Here is a 16468-nt window from a genome sequence, read left to right as displayed (position 1 = left end):
TGTCAAGCTGGGCACGGTGGCTCACGCCTGGAATCCCAGCACTTTGGGAGGCTGAGGGGTGGGCAGATCACGAGGGCAGGAGTTCGAGACCAGCCTGACCAACATGGTGAAACCCTGTCTCTACTAAAAGTACCAAAAAAAATTAGCTGGGCCTGGTGGTGTGTGCCTGTAATCCCCGCTACTCAGGAGGCTGAGGTAGGAGAATCACTTGAACCCGGGAGGTGGAGGTTGCAGTGAGCCAAGGTTGCAGGACCGCGCTACTGCACTCCAGTCTGGGTGACAGAGCAAGGCTCCATCTCAAAAAAAAAAAAGAAAAAAGTTTCATGTCACATAGGAATCTATGTCCTTTGTTGCTCTATGTCCCACATCTGGAAAACTGTCATTTCATCTGTCTTATTTGGTTTCTTGGTGGTTTTAAAGGGAAAGTTAACCTAGCCCCTGTGACTCCATCTACCTGGAGGCAGATGGCCTGTGTCTTACCAACACCATGTGCCCAACCTCCAGTCTCCCTGAGAGCCCGTCTCACTTGTCATTGTCTTTGCTCCTCAGTGTCCTCTGTCTGCAGTGCCAGGTGTTTCTTGCATGGTTGGGTCACTCCCCATCTTTCTAAGGTGGTATTATCTCTCATCTTAGGTGAAGCCACCCCGGGCAGCCCATCTTCCACTGTAGAACACTTCAGCTGTCTGCTTGCTGTCCCATCTCCTTGCTTCCATTCCCTCTTGAGTGCAGTCCAGGTCTCTTTGCTTCCATTCCCTCTTGAGTCCAGTCCAGGTAGACAGTTGTCCTAAGCAGCATTTGTCGAGCTCTTTAATGACCCTGGTGCAGCCAGATCTAGTAGTTAGTTTCAACTTCTTAACTTACCTGGCTCTACTGTGTCATGTTATAGTGGATGATTCTCTTGGCTCCTAACTTCACAGTATCCTAGTGGTCTTCCCACCTTGCTGGCTGTGAGCCTGTGTCCCTTGGCCCTCATGCGCTTGCCTCCTGCTGAAGGTGGGAGTGTCCCGGGTTCAGTCCTGGGCTGCTTTTCTTCCTTCCCTTGTGGCTTCGGCACCACCTATCACTTGGAGAGTCCTCCCTAGTGCCCTGTCCTCAGTGATTGCATTATCTTCTGGCTGGTGCCTTCACAGTCTGTCTACACCATGGAACCAGAGAGATATTTTCAAAATGTCAGCCTTGAATTGATTTTCTATTACGTTTAGGTTACTTTAACGTCCTCCTTGATCTCACTCACACACACCAGCCTCTGTGACCTCATTTCTTACTGTGTCTGTCACCCCTCTTCTCAGCTGTGCTGGCCTCCTACTGCTGGACTCTACCCCTTGAGAGGCCCCACCTTGGGACCCCTGTGCTTGAGGCTCCCCATTTAGAACACACTTCCCACCTTCCTGCGTGCCCCACCCCTCCTCTATCAGATCATATGGCACTTCCTGTCTGGATGGCACCAGGCCTTGCTGCCCCTCATCCTGGGTTGTTTCCTCAGTGTCCGTTTCTCTCTGACATGATGTGTATAGTTACTGGTTAACTGTCTGTTATCTGCCTCTCCCACCAGAGTGTTGGCTTCACGAGAGCACAGGCTTTGCGTTATTCAGGCTGAATTCACAGAGCCTGCAGTAGTGCCTGGCACTTGGAAATATTTAGTAAATACCTATTAAACATGGGGAGTGGAGTGTGAATTTAGATGAGTGACCCGGAGACACCTTAGTCTAGATGGACAGTGGCATCAGGTTGTGTTTTCAATTTTCCATTTTCAGTCTCATTGAGTCCCATGGTTTGGTTTTGTGTTATGGTTACTTTAGCAGTTTTGGTTTCTTTTTGCTGATGGGGGTGGATTTTTACTAAGCTCATTGTATAACACCATACAAACTCTCTGTCCCTCTCATTTGTCCTGAACGCCCCACTTTGTCTTTGTCTTTTCATGGTCTTTAACTTTGACTTTTAACATACAAGTGTCTCTTGTGTTAGCATGGCTCTTATATGATTGTACCATGCTAATTTATATAGGAAGGCAGGAAAAACTTGGTTCTTAGCATTTCAGTGCCTGTCATCGCAACATTATTAAAATACCTGTTTATGCAGTGTCCGGAGTCCAGCAGTTTATGCAGTGTCTTCTAGAGCTCCAAATTCACAGCCCTGTGCTGCCTGTGACCACACACACCATGCCCTCTGGCATCTTCTTAGAAATTTCTTCCAGGATTTAGAACCAGCTTTTGTTTCCTCTTGAAGATCTGGTTTATTTATCATTCTCTTACAGGAATTCTGTAACATGACAATTCTCACTTGTTCCTTCGACTCTGGAAGTTGGAAGGCAAATTGAAGCCTCTGTTGTAGAAACTGTCTAGTCCTAGAGCCTGTTTGATCTCCAGCCTTGGTTTTTTGCTGGTTATCTTTGTTGTTGTTGTTTTAATTTTTTCCTCTGTATTTTATTATTGTTTAGGGTTTGTGTTTGTGTAGGTTACTTGAAAATTCTTTTTGCAGTGAGACAAGGCATTAACTAAGCTTACACTTGTCATTTCTGGTAGAAAAAGCCCCTGCTGAACTCTGCTAATGAGACTTAGATTATTTTTCTAAACTGTGCTGTTTTTGTTTTGGGGGATAAAGTGATAGGTTTTTTTGCATGATTTACTTTTTTGATAGGTAAAGTAGCATTTTTCTTACTTAGGATACACTTATGTAGTTGTGTCAGAACGTAAGTTGAAAGCATTAGAACTGCTGTACTGAATTATCTGCTTCCTAAATTTTAAGCCGGTTTTCCTAAGTTGATTATTACTTTTATGTAGGAGGAAATGAGTCTCAACCAGACAGCCAGGAAGACCCCCGAGAAGTACTTAAAAAAACATTGGAATTCTGCTTATCTAGGTAAGGCTGGTGGTGGTTTTTCTAGTACCTGATATTTCTAGTATTGTGCAAATAGTTAAAGTATATACAAATGTGATATTTTATGAAGGAGTATCTACTCATATCCATATATATGTATATGAAGACGTGGAATATTGAGTAATGACAATCTTTTGACATTTGAGCATGGAACGTAACCTTCATGTCTGTGGTCCCCAGTGGTCCGGTGGTCACTGTCTGGAATGCGTCTAAAGTGCCCCGCCCGCCCTGTGCTGCCGAGTCAGACTTCCTCACACTGAAGTTGGAGAACAAGTGTGCCACGTTGTTTCTGAAAGCACACCAGACACTGAGATAGCAAGTTGTTTTATTTATATAACACTCATTTTTAATCATTTTTCTTTCCCCTGAATAATACCCTTTTCTTAGTAAAACCTTTAAGGTTCCAATGGCAGAACTGGACATAAAGGAGGATGGGATTGGGTTTGATGTAATTTCTCTGAGTATGACAACAACCGATGGGCCGTGTATAAGGTTTTCCGTCGATGATGATTTTCCAGGTGTTTTCTCTGGAGCCCTGAGGATTCCACACAGGCGTCTGCTAGGGGCTCCTTGAAGCTTGTGGGGTGTATGAGGTGGAGGTGTGAGGGGCTCTGCTGGCCTCCTCCCCATGCCCATGCTGTTCCACGTTTGGAGTCTGAGCATACCGCACCATGACATGGTAGACGCAAAAGGTGCAGGGGCACCAGTGGAACGCCCTAGTGGAGCACAAGTGTGAGCTCTCTGCCACTCACACCCATCTGTAGCCCCATGGGTCCAGAATCAGCTACACCTGGAAGATGGCCGAGATGAGGGTGGAGCAGGGCCTCCTCCTGCATGGCCTCCGTTTGATCGGCAGTCATGGGCCTTCACCGAGGGACACTGAGCAGAGGCCCCAGGAACCCAGCACTGTGCTCAGTTTTGAAATGTTTCTTAGGGCCTTGTTCACTACATTACATGATGCCTTGAGAATTCACAGGAAACATTGATCTTTGGCCAAAACAGCAGAAAATAGCTCATCTTGGCCCAAACTGCTGATGATTTGTGGCTCACCTTTGGATTTTGTGGGTAAAGTTACTGTTTCCTTCTTTTTAATTCTGGCTGCTAGGAAGCCAGGGCTGGATATAGGCCCTCTGGTGAGTGTTCCAGAGTCTACAGGAGGAATTTTGGGTATGACCTTATCCTGGCCTTTTTATGTTTTCCTTTCTTGTTCATTGAGCTGGATTTCTTTACTTTAAATTTTTTTTCTTTCTTTTTTTTTTGAGTCAGAGTTTCACTCTTGTCACCCAGGCTAGAGTGCAGTGGTGCGATCTTGGCTCACTGTAACCTCCACCTCTCGGGTTCAAGCGATTCTCCTGCCTGAGCCTCCCGAGTAGCTGGGATTACAGGTGCCCGCCACCATGCCTGGCTAATTTTTGTATTTTTAGTAGAGATGGGGTTTCATCATGTTGGTCAGGCTGGTCTTAAACTCCTGAACCCAGATGATCTGCCTACCTTGGCCCCCCAAAGTGCTGGGATTCCAGGCGTGAGCCACCGTGCCCGGCCTAACAAAATTGTATGCATTTTTAATAAATTCTTCAGATACTTCTTAGGACAAAAATGACAGCTATAAATAATTACATCTTATTTAAAATAACCATCTTCTCATGAATTTTGATTGTAGAAAGTACAGTATACTTTTACTTTTGCACTCCCTGCCTCTCCAAGGCCGAGATTTTGAAAAAATGTACCTGAGGCTGGAGAGACAGCAAATAACAGATGGGTCCTGGGCTGAGATTTAACTCCAAAGCAATACCATGCCACACTCACGCCTCTTGTGAAACTGGAATTACAGTAGGTGAAACTTCCTTTTAAAGAAATACTAATTAAAAGAGATTGTTTTCTTTCAACAGGGAGAACCTTGCTAGTGACATGTATCTTATATCACAGATGGATAGTGACCAGTATGTGCCAATCACAACGGTGGCTAACCTCGACCACATCAAGAAGCTCAGCACTGATGTGGACTTGATTGTGGAAGTGCTAAGATGTAAGTAAACGACAATTTTAAATTAATAATACTTGTCCTTAGAGTATTTGTCTTATCAGCGTGAACCTTTAAATCTATAGCCATCAAACGTTAAGGTCCTTGATGGCGAATCAGATTCTTTTCTGGCCTTCCGTTCCTTTCTGCCCAGGTCCAATAATTCTGGAGTAGCGCCTGATAGTCCCTGGGAATGCCAGTTGAACCCATTATGAAACCTCAAACAAGTTTTGGGACATATGAAGTAGAAAAGAATCTTGTTAATGGGGATTTTAAAGATAGCTGTTTCATTCATGAAAAACAAAATAAAAATAACATTTATAGTTAAAGTAAAATACACTTTAGTTACAGTTTTGCCACTAAAGGTTTTTCTTTCAAATTGCAACTTCCTGTTTATGTTCGGATGAAATAATTATTGCAATTTTTCTTAAAATTATGTTGTGGGCCAGGTGTGGTGGCTTACGCGTGTAATCCCAGCACTTTTGGAGGTCGAGTTGGGCGGATCATGAGGTCAGGAGATTGAGACTGTCTTGGCCAACATGGTGAAACCCTGTCTCCACTAAAATACAAAAAATTAGCTGGGCGTGGTGGTGTGTGCTTGTAATCCCAGGTACTTGAGAGGCTGAGGCAGGGAAATCGCTTGAACCCAGGAGGCGGAGGTTGCAGTTAGCTGAGATTGTGCCATTGCACTCCAGCCTGGCGACAGAGATAGACTCCATCTCATAAAAAAAAAAAAATTATGTTGTGAGTGAAGTTGTTTCTTTGAAGTTTGGCAACATCAAACAGTGTTTAAGCATTAAGTGCGGATGGTGCCCCCTACATAGTTTTGAGTGATTGGACATTGCTAAGCCTGACTTCAAGTCTCAATTAAGTCCACTGCCTATACTCACATAGAAGGGTTTTCACGTTGTCCCTGGCTTATCTGTACTGACGACAGTCTGTGCAGGTTTTTTTTTTTCTTGTATGAATTTGACTTTACAGTAGTATAAAAAAGTGAGCATCTTACATGAGAACTTAGTTGGATTTTCTTTTCACAAATAAAATATAAAATAAAAGTTTTATGTTTTTCTGTTTTTAGACAAATAGCATGGGTTATTAAATTATTGGAGACAGTGAAAAAACTGACAAACATAATTACCATTGACTGTGAGTTCTGAGAGCGGCACTGCTGTCTCCCAGGATGGCGCCGTGCTCCCTGGTGTCATCATGCGGAACAGAAGCTGTTGTCTGTGCCAGCTGAATTGGGCCCCATCTTTGAAAGGCCAGCAGCATTCTTGTCCCTGTTTGTACTCTGAAGTCTTTTTGGTTATGATTAGGAGTTTCAGGTTTAGTTATTCCTTTTCGGACAGACCTTGCAAACGCTGCTGCCCCACTGGGATGATTTCTCAGTTGATTGTTACTGGCAAGGGGTCGTTTCCACCAACCATGAGGATATTAAATTGCTCTGTGTGCTTGCTTAACAGAGCCCACCTGCCCATAGGCGATCCAGGGCAGCCTTGTCACCTATTTCGTCCCATCTCCTCCCGCCTTTTTTATGACTTACCTTTTTATCCATTTGCACTCAGCTCTTTAGTGTCTCATTTTGTCTTTTTTCACTCGATTTTTGGACAGAAATGTACATGCCTTTGTAAGAACCTATGTGACAAGAATATAGTTAGCAAGTTATTGCATTCATTGTAGCTCTTAAGAGGATGAAAATGTCATAAATAGGTCCGCAGGAGCAAAGTTCTCATCTTACTTTTTTTAAAAATTAAGTTGAATGGACGAATGAATTTATTTATTTTTGAGATGGAATCTCACTCTGTCGCCAAGGCTGGAGTGCAATGGTGTCATCTCAGCTCACCGCAACTCTGCCTCCTGTGATGAAGCAATTCTCCTACCTCAGCCTCCCAAGTAGCTGGGCATTACAAGCGTGCACCACCACGCCCAGCTAATTTTTTGTACTTTTAGTAGAGACGAGGTTTTACCACATTGGCAGGGCTGGTCTCAAACTTCTGACCTCAAGTGATCTGCCCACTTCAGTCTCCCAAAGTCCTGAGATTACAGGTGTGAGCCACCATGCCTGGCCTCATCTTATGTTTAGATCTTGTGCCCAAAATACCTAGCAGAGACTCAGACACACAGCAGATATTTGATGAATATTTAATTTTATCTTTTTACAAATTAAACTCAAGATTGTCTGAATGATTTTCCTTTGAATAGTGCAGCTCTTGTGTTAAGTTGCATAAGTTACATTTCCAGATTATTTTTAATGTCACAGTAAACACAATGTGCGTGTCCCAGTATGTCTGAGTCAAGGGCTGTTTTCACCCTTCATATAACTGAACTGCTGATTAAAAAGACATGCTAAAATATTTGTCACCAGAATAAATACGTTGTGTTATATACACACAGTGAGTACCAGAGCTGTTAGAGTGAGCTAGGCCTACATATTCCAACAAGAATAAATTTTAAAATTATAATGTTTGTAAAAGCATATTTCCAAATTTGTGCAAGGTGATACCATGTATATAAAGCTTGGGGGTGTGTAAAGCTGAAGCACAGGAATTTTTGTGGGTTCAGAGGAGCACGGAGATGGTGTGAAAGCATGAACGGGATTGAAGCTCATCATTCAGTGTCACGTCATGGGGGCAGGTGAGTTGGGCGACGCATGAAGTGCAGAGGGTGTCACCCCTGCCTGTATGGAGGTAGAATTTACATACCATAAATTATGCATTCTAAGTGTACATTTCGTAAGTTTTAACATATTTATACACCCATGAAACTACCACAATCACGATACCAAACAGCTATCACAGCCCACCCCCGCCAAGCGTCCTCTACCCCCTCCCCAGGCAACCACTGATTTGCTTCCTGTCACTACGGATTAGCTTGCAGTGTTTACAAATTTGATGTAAATGGAGTCGATTATGCAATATCACTTTCTTTTGGTCTGGCATAACTATTGTTGTTTACTGGATTAGTAGGTGATTGCTTCTTTTTGCTGGGAAGTATTCTCTCAAATGGATATTCCCAGTTGGTTTATGCACCTACCAGTTGTAGACATTTAGGTTATTGCCAGGTTTTGACCACTACAAATTGCTGTGGACACTTGTGTAAAAGTCTCCGTGTGACCATGTGCTTCCCTCTCTCTCGGGTAAATAGCCACAAGTGGAATGTCTGGATTATATGGTTAGGTGTGTGAGTAACTGTGAAACCACCTGCCTGTTTTCCAAAGTGGTTGGACCATTTTACGGTTGGCCACCACCAGCAGGGATGAGAGCTCCAGTTGCCCCATATCCTTCTGACACTTGGTATGCAATCATGTTAATTTTATGTTTTCTAATAACTATATAGTGATATCTTGTTGAGGCTTTAACATCTATTTCTCTAATGATTAATGAAGTTGAGCATTTTTTAAGTGAGCTTATTTGCCTTCCTTTTTCTTCTTTGCAGTAGTGTCTATTTAGAGGTCCCACACATACTTTATTAGTTTTATTAACAATTGAGTCCTTTCTTTAGAAGTAGACTTTATTTTTTATAACAGTTTTAGATTCACAGCAAAATTGTAAGCAAAGTACAGAGATCTCCCATTATATCCCCTGTACACATGCATGGCCTCTTCCCATATGAACATTCCGCAGCAGAGGAACATTTGTTATAATTGATGAAACCAACACTGACACATCATTGTCACCTGGAGTCCACAGTTTACATAAGGGCTCACTTGGTATTGTATATTCTGTGGGTTCAGACAACCATATAGGGACATTATCTACCATTACAGTATCATACAGGGTAATTTTACTGACCTAAACGTCCTCTGAGCTCCACCCGTGCATCCCTGCCTCCCCCAGTCACTGGAAGCCACTGATCTTTTTACTGCCTCTGTAGTTTTGCCTTTTGCAGAATGTCCTAGAGTTGGATCCTATAGGATGTAGCCTCTTCAGATTGGCTTCTTTCACTTAGCAATATATGTTGAAGGTTCCTCCATGTCTTTTCGTGGCTTGATAGATCATTTCTTTTTAGTGTGGAATAATAGTTCATTGTCTGGATGTCCCACAGTTTGCTTATCCATCTACCCACTGAAGTGCATCTTGATTATTTCCAAGTTTTGGCAGTTATGAGTAAAGTTGCTATAAAAATCTGTATGCAGATTTTGTGTGGACATAATTTTTTAGCTCCTTTGGATAAATACCAAGGAGCACAATGGCCAGATCATATGCTAAGAATATTATTTGTTTTGTAAGAAGCCACCAAAGTGTCTCCCAAAGTGGATGTACCACTTTGCATTCCCATCGACAGTGAATGGGAGTTCCTCTTGCTCCACATCCTCGGCAGCATTTGGTGGTGTCATTGTTTGTGATTTTTGCTGTGCTGACAGGTATGCAGTGACATCTCATTGATGTCTTAATTTGCATTCCCTATGACATATGATGTGAAGCGTTTTTCCATATGTAGATTCGCCCTCTGTAAATCTTTTGTGAAGTGTCTGTCCAGGTCTTCTGCCCATTTTTTAATCTTGTTCATTTTCTTATTGTTGATTTTTAAAGTTTTTTGTGCATTTTGATGTTAACAGTCCTTTATCAGATGTGTCTTTTGCAACTATTTTCCATCAGTCAATGGCTTCTCATCCTGTTGACGCTGCCTTTCACAAAGCAGAAGTTTTAAATCTTAATGAAATTTTTTCATGGATCATGCCTTTAGTGTGGTATCTAAGAAGTTATTGTCAGACCCAAGGTCTTCTAGATTTTCTCCTATTTTTTCTAGGACTTAAGGTTTTGCATTTTACACTTAGGTCCATGATCCGTTTGGGGTTAATTTTTATGAATGGTGGTGCCAGGTCTGCACCTAGATTAATTTTCTGCATGTGGATGTCGAGTGGTTTAGCAGCACTTGTTGAAAAGATGCTCCTTTGCTCCACGGTCACATTGTCAATGATGTATGTGTGTACACTTAAATATGTATTACATGTGATTTACAAATATGCTCTCTAAGTGTACAGCTGTTTTTTTTTTGTTCTACCAGTGTCTTTTGAGAAGCAGAAGTAGACATTTTTTATATAGTCCAATTTGTAAATTTTTTTCGTGTTACAGATCTTGCTTTTGGTGTTGTACCTAAGAAATCTTTGCTTGGTCCAAGGTTATGATAGTTTTCCTTTTATTAGTTTTATGTTTTACATTTGAACATTCGAGTCTGTCATCTATTTTGTGCTGATGTTTGTACATGGTGTGGGGTATGGATCCTGTGTGCATCTGTTGCAGCACCCCACGTGTCTGGGGCCTTGTCGTATTGACTGCCTGTGCACATGGGTGTTGGTCTCTGGAACGTGTGTTTTATTCCCTTGATTACTTGTCTGATTGGATGCTAACACTACAGTGTCTTAATCACTGTAACGTTATAGTGAGTCTTAAAGTAGGTTCAGAACCTCCAGCTTTGCTGTGGCTCTTCTAAATGTTTTGCATTTTTATATGAATTTTAGAATCATCATTACAATTTTTCAAAAAGTCCTGTTGGTGTTTTTATTGGGATTGCATTGATTGTATAAATTCACTCGAGAAGAATTCACGCCTTCTACCAGTGTTAAGTTTTACAACCCACAAGCACAGAATATGTCTTTATGTAGGTCTTTAAAATGTTCTTTTGGCAGTGTTTTGCAGTTTTCAGCATACGAGTCTTTGATGATCTTTTGTCAGATTAAGATATAAAAACTAAGTTACAGTCATGCACCAGTTACCTTTCTTGTAGGGTGAGCTTTGGTGGTTTATGTCTTTTAAGGAATGTTTCTGTTTCATGTAATGTATTAGTGTGAACTTTTTCATAATATTCCGTTGTTATCTTTTTCCTGTTGATAGAACCTGTAATGATGTTGCCACTTTCATCCTGATGCTGGTGATTTGTGTCTTTGTGACAGTGGGCACCTCTGAGCCCTAATTGTGATCATTACTTGCTGTGACTCGAATCTGCGCATTGCGTAATTTCATAGATGTGATGCCAAAACCCAATTTATGTAAAAACTGGCGAAATCTAAATTAGGCCTATTACTGCAGTCACATGAGCATCCTAATGTAAACAGTGCACGACCGTTAGGTGAGGGATGATCATCAGGGAGCCAGGGAAGGGCACATAGAAACAAGTTATGAGACAAGATTATCTCACTTTAGGTACTGGTGGAAAGGAGAAAGCCGTTAACCCTGTATTTTCATCTGCTGTTAGTGCTTGAGCTGTTTAGAACCTTTGTTTCATAGTGTTACATACATTATGGCTCCTGCAGGATTTTAAATGTCCATATTCCTGAGTTTTGAAAAATCTAACGTGAGATTGGTTTAAAACCTTTGGATTGTGTTAGACTAGCAAAATTTTTGACACTTTGCCCATTTGCAGGTTTCTTTAGCTTATTTAGTAATATAGTAATATAATGTAACACATTCCACTGGCATATCATATTTTAATATTTTTGTTTCACCATTGATTTTTCTTCTCTTTGTAGCTTTACCTTTAGTCCAAGTGGATGAAAAGGGAGAAAAAGTAAGGCCAAATCAAAATCGCTGCATAGTAATATTGCGTGAAATATCTGAATCTACCCCCGTGGAAGTAAGTAATTTCTCCTCTGAAGGTTACTTGGACATTTTCCCAAAGGTCTATGTTGGTTTTGATTTTATTTTACTTTTGTGTTTTTTTGGGCTGTGTGTTTTTTAGACTGAGTACTTACATTAACACTGTTTTCCCAGGATTTACACACACTGAGTTACAGACTAGGAGGGAATGATAACCAAACCTTTTGATCTCAGGACTCCTTATAATAAGATAGTGAAGGTTTATGCATTTCTATATTTAGAAATTAAAAATAACACATTTAAATATTTATTTAAAAATAAGATTAGTAAACCCATAAATAATGAAAAAGAGCACTTTTGTGATAAAAAACTTTTCAAAACAAGTATTTCTATGACAAAGGGGCATCGTGAATAACTCCCTGAGCCACCAGTGTGGCCTGATCCAAGCCAGCACGGCCACTCTTAAGAGAACTGGTAACTTGGGGAGTAATTTTTTTTTTTTTTTTTGAGATGGAGTTTTGCTCTGTTGCCCAGGCTGGAGTGCAGTGGCGCAACCTCGGCTCACTGCAAACTCCATCTCCCAGGCTCAAGCAATTCTCCTGCCTCAGCCTCCCGAGTAGCTGGGATTATAGGCGCCTGTCACTGCGCCCAGCTAATTTTTCTATGTTTAGTAGAGACGGGGTTTCACCATCTTGGCCAGGCTGGTCTGGAACTCCTGACCTCATAATCCACCCGACTTGGGCAGTAATTTTAGGGAACCACAGTATCTGATAGCTTAAAAGTAATGAAAAGCCATTTACTGTTATGTGTTGCTATAAAATCTACTGTTTGTCCAGATGCCTAAACTGAGTTGCTTTGTGTAGTAAACACACTGATGGTCACACCTTGAGATCATGAGGTAAAGTCTTTGTAGAAGGTGCTGGCAACTTAGTTTATCCTACCTCAGAAAACGGAATCTGCCTGCTTTGGGGACTCGCAGAACACAGGAAGCCTGGGTTTGTTGTTGGTCTCATCTCTCACATGATTTCAGCCTCGTCGTTCATGCTACCTCTTTCCACACACCTTCTCTGCAGAGGAGATGGACGTTGCGGTTCAGGCTTTTCAGTCCGAGTGGGTTAGTGTGTGTGAGAGTTTCTTAAGGAAAACAACCCTAGCATGTGAGAAAGGCCAGGATTCCAACAAAGCTCTCTGCCTAGCGTAAGAAATTCTATTACTCTCATAGAAGTATGGTCTTATTCTAGCAAGTTTTACCTTCTGTTCCACTTAGCCTGTCTTTACTAGTTCTATATTGTAGTATGTGGAAAAAAACAATTTAGGATTATAATTTTTTCCTCCTGTTTTTATTAAGGGTCTGAATATGAAGGACCAGCATATTTCTTGCTTTCTTTTTTATTTTTTTTTTGAGACGGAGTCTTGCTCTGTCACCCAGGCTGGCATGCAGTGGCACGATCTCGGCTCACTGCAACCTGCGCCTCCCAGGTTCAAGTGCTTCTCCTGCCTCAGCCTCCCGAGTAGCTGGGATTACGGCCTCCCAAAGTGCTGGGATTACAGGTGTGAGCCACCGCGCCCGGCCGAGGACCAGCATATTTCTTATGATTAATTTGGACATCTGTATTAACTCAAAGTAATATTTAAAACATAGATCCTAATTTTTAAGACTTGAAATGTTTGTAAAACTTTAACCAAGGAGAATTTTCTGCATTTAGTAGTAGACATTGATTTTGGAGTATTTATATTATTCAAAACTGCTGACCTTATGTCTTTTGTAAAACTTGAGCAATGAAAGTCTTAAGAGAAAAGGTTTAAAGGAAACTCTTTGATAAATTAAAAGTTGGGGGAAAAAAGGAAGGAAAATAAGTAGCCTAAAACAATCCACGTAAGAACATAAGTTCCCAAGGACTCTGTATAATTATTATAGAGCCCTTCTACTGGGTCTTAGAAATGTAGGCTAGGAGTTTCCAGAAAATTATTCTTTAAATGTCACTAGGTACTTGTCAGTGATTAGTACATTTTAAATACTGATTCTGATTTTCTTAAAAATAGGATTTTCCCAGAGGCAGAGGAGTCAACCATTCTTGCCACTAGTAGACTGATAGTCTAGTGGCCTTAAAGTATTATTGTTTGACTTTAAAAGTCATAATCCTAATTTACCGTTAGTCAAGTATGACTTTGCGTTGATGTGTTTTATCTTTTAACCAGTAAGCATTTACCAGTGATGGGACAACAACATAGGGCATTAGAATCCCTGGAAACCGTTTTTGTAGTTCATTTGGTTGTCAAATTCCTTTTGTACTTTTTGAGGTGTACCTGGCTAGTAATTTTTTATGGAATGGCCCTGTTTTTCCTTGTTGCTGTTTTTCCTCTGGAATCTGGAATGAATATAGCCACTCTCACGTTCCTTGATTGACATTAGTATGGTATGTCTTTTCTATCCTCTTTTAACCAACCCGTTTGTGTTTTCAAATTTAAAGTGGATTTCTTGTGAGCAGTGTGTAATTGGGTCTTGCTTTTCTTATCCAATCTGAAAATTTCTGTCTTTTTTTTTTTTTTTTTTGAGGTGGCATCTTGCTCTGTTGCCAGGCTGGAGTGCAGTGGTGTGATCTCAGCTCACTGCAACCTCTGCCTCCCGGGTTCAAGTGGTTCTCCTTCCTCAGCCTCCCGAGTAGCTAGGACTACAGGCATGCGCCACCATGCCAAGCTAATTTTGTACTTTTAGTAGAGACAGAGTTTCACAATGTTGGCCAGGGTGGTCTTGATCTTTTGACCTCGTGATCCGTCCTCCTCGGCCTCCCAAAGTGCTGGGATTACAGGCGTGAGCCACCGCACCGGGCCCAATTTCTGTCTTTTAATTGGGAGTGTAGCCCATCTACATTTAAGAGGTTAATGATGTAATGATGTGATTAAATTTAAATTTATCATCGTGCTGTTTGTTTTCTGTTTTGTCTCTTCTTTATTTTCTTTCCCTTTCCCCTCCTTTTGTTTGGGATTAAATGTGTATTTTTATCTCCTTTTTTGGCATATTAGGTATAACTCTTTGTTTCTGTTTTTTAGTGGTGCTTTAGGGCATGCTTTTTCAGCCCGTGGGCCGCATGCCGCCCAGGACGGCTTTGTATGCAGCTCAACACAAATGCGTAAACTTTCTTCAAACATTTTGAGGTTTTTTTTGTTTTTTTGTTTTTTAAAGCTCATCAGCTATCGTTAGTGTTAGTGTATTTTATGTGTGGCCCAAGACAATTCTTCTACTTCCGTTGTGTCCCAGGGAAGCCAAAATATTGGACCCCCTTTCTTTAGGGTTTTTAGCTGACCCTCTAACTTTACTAGAGTCCGTGTAATTCACAGAGCACCATGCCTCTTTACCTTACAGCCATGCTCTCCCATTTACAGCCATGCTCTCCCATTCTCCACTTCTAGCCTGTGCTGTTGTCACACATTCTAATTCTACATAGTCATAAGCCTCACAATACATCGTTGTTATGTTTGCTTTAAACAAGTCACTTTTAAAAAGAGATTAAAAATAAGAAAAACATGTTTTATATTTATTCAGTATTTGCCATTTACAGTCCTTCTCATTCCTTTATGTCAATCTGGACTTTCCTTCTGCCTGGACATTCCTTTAGCATGTCTTGTACAGGTCTGCCGATGATGAATTTTTTTCAGCTTTAGTATGTTTGGGAAAATCTTATTTCACCTTTATTTATGAAAGGTATTTTTGCTGCATATAGATTTCTGGATTGATGGGGTTTTTTCCTCCCTTTCTGTGTTTTAAAGATACTCTCTCTTCTGGTATACGTTTTCTGTGGTTTTTATCACCATCCTTCTGTATGTAATAAGTCTTTCTCTGGCTGCTGTGAAGATTTTACTACTGGTTTTAAGCAAGTTGATTGCAATATGCTTTGGTGTAGTTTTCAAACTTCTCGTACCTGAAATTTATCGAGCCATTATTTTGTTAAATGTTTTCCTCTGCCTTTTGTCCTTTTCTTCAGAAAGTGTCTAGCCAGCTGTTAATCTTATTTAGTGTAGTTTTAATTTCAGACATTGTATTTTTCATCTCCAGTAAAGTTTGATTTTGGTCTTTTAAAAAAAATCTGGCCGGGCGCAGTGGCTCATGCCTGTAATCCCAGCACTTTGGGAGGCTGAGGCGGGCGGATCACGAGGTCAGGAGATCGAGACCATCCTGGCTAACACAGTGAAACCCCGTCTCTACTAAAAATACAAAAAATTAGCCGGGCGCGGTGGCGGGTGCCTGTAGTCCCAGCTACTTGGGAGGCTGAGGCAGGAGAATGGCGTGAACCCGGGAGGCAGAGCTTGCAGTGAGCCGAGATAGCGCCACTGAACTCTGGCCTGGGTGAAAGAGCGAGACTCCGTCTCAAAAAATAAATAAATAAATAAAAATAAAAAATAAAATAAAAAATAAAAACAGTCTTCCATATATATTTAATATGCTCAGTCTTTACCTTTTATGGGATATGGAATATATATGCAGTAAATGTGTTATGTGTATTAAGTCTATCGTAGCTGTCATTTTTAGGTCTAATCTTTTGCATTATAGGTCATATTTTCTATTTATTTGCATGCTTTGTGATTTTTGAGGAGATGCTCGGAGTTTTAAATTTTACTTTACTGAATATTTTTGTATTCTAATAAATATTCTTGAGCTTTGTTTTGAAATGCAGCGAAGTTACCTGGAACCAACTTTCTAGGTGGAATCAGAGCAGCCTTTTCTCTAGGGCTCATTTTCCCCACTGTGGAAGCAGTGCCCTTCTGAGCACTGTCCCTGCTATCCTGTGGGTTTAGGAGAGTTTTCCACTGTGGCCGGTGGGAAAACAAACCATTCCTCTCTTGGTGAGCCTTCCCTGGGCTTGTTCCCTCTCATCCCTCAGGCGGTTGTTTCCCAGGCTGAAGGTGTGGGGAAGGCCATCTGCAGGCTTACCCTTACCCTGCCGGCTCTGCGGCCCAGGCACTGAAGGCCAACTCCCCTGGTCATGTCCCTCTCAGGGATCACACTCGTGTTCACGCTGGGGTTCAGGGCCTGAAA

The 16468-nt window shown here is 41.4% G+C and overlaps 1 protein-coding gene across 7 annotated transcripts in view; it reads left to right on the top strand.

The window, feature by feature from the left end:
* LARP4B (La ribonucleoprotein 4B) overlaps window positions 1-16468 on the top strand; it is a 122267-nt gene that overhangs the window by 83776 nt on the left and 22023 nt on the right. For 6 of the 7 annotated variants that reach the window (XM_034929857.4, XM_063607225.1, XM_034929854.4 and 3 more), the window contains exons 6-8: window positions 2781-2859; window positions 4767-4903; window positions 11367-11470. In XM_034929857.4, the coding sequence (XP_034785748.1) occupies window positions 2781-2859; window positions 4767-4903; window positions 11367-11470 (320 nt within the window). Of the gene's footprint in view, window positions 1-2780; window positions 2860-2928; window positions 4708-4766; window positions 4904-11366; window positions 11471-16468 lie in introns of those variants that run through there. The other variant, XM_008953087.5, reaches the window with a different exon arrangement.

The sequence above is a fragment of the Pan paniscus genome, chromosome 8 (assembly GCF_029289425.2).
Source record: "Pan paniscus chromosome 8, NHGRI_mPanPan1-v2.0_pri, whole genome shotgun sequence".
Lineage (NCBI taxonomy): Eukaryota > Metazoa > Chordata > Mammalia > Primates > Hominidae > Pan > Pan paniscus.
This window is presented reverse-complemented; position numbering and strand designations above follow the sequence as displayed.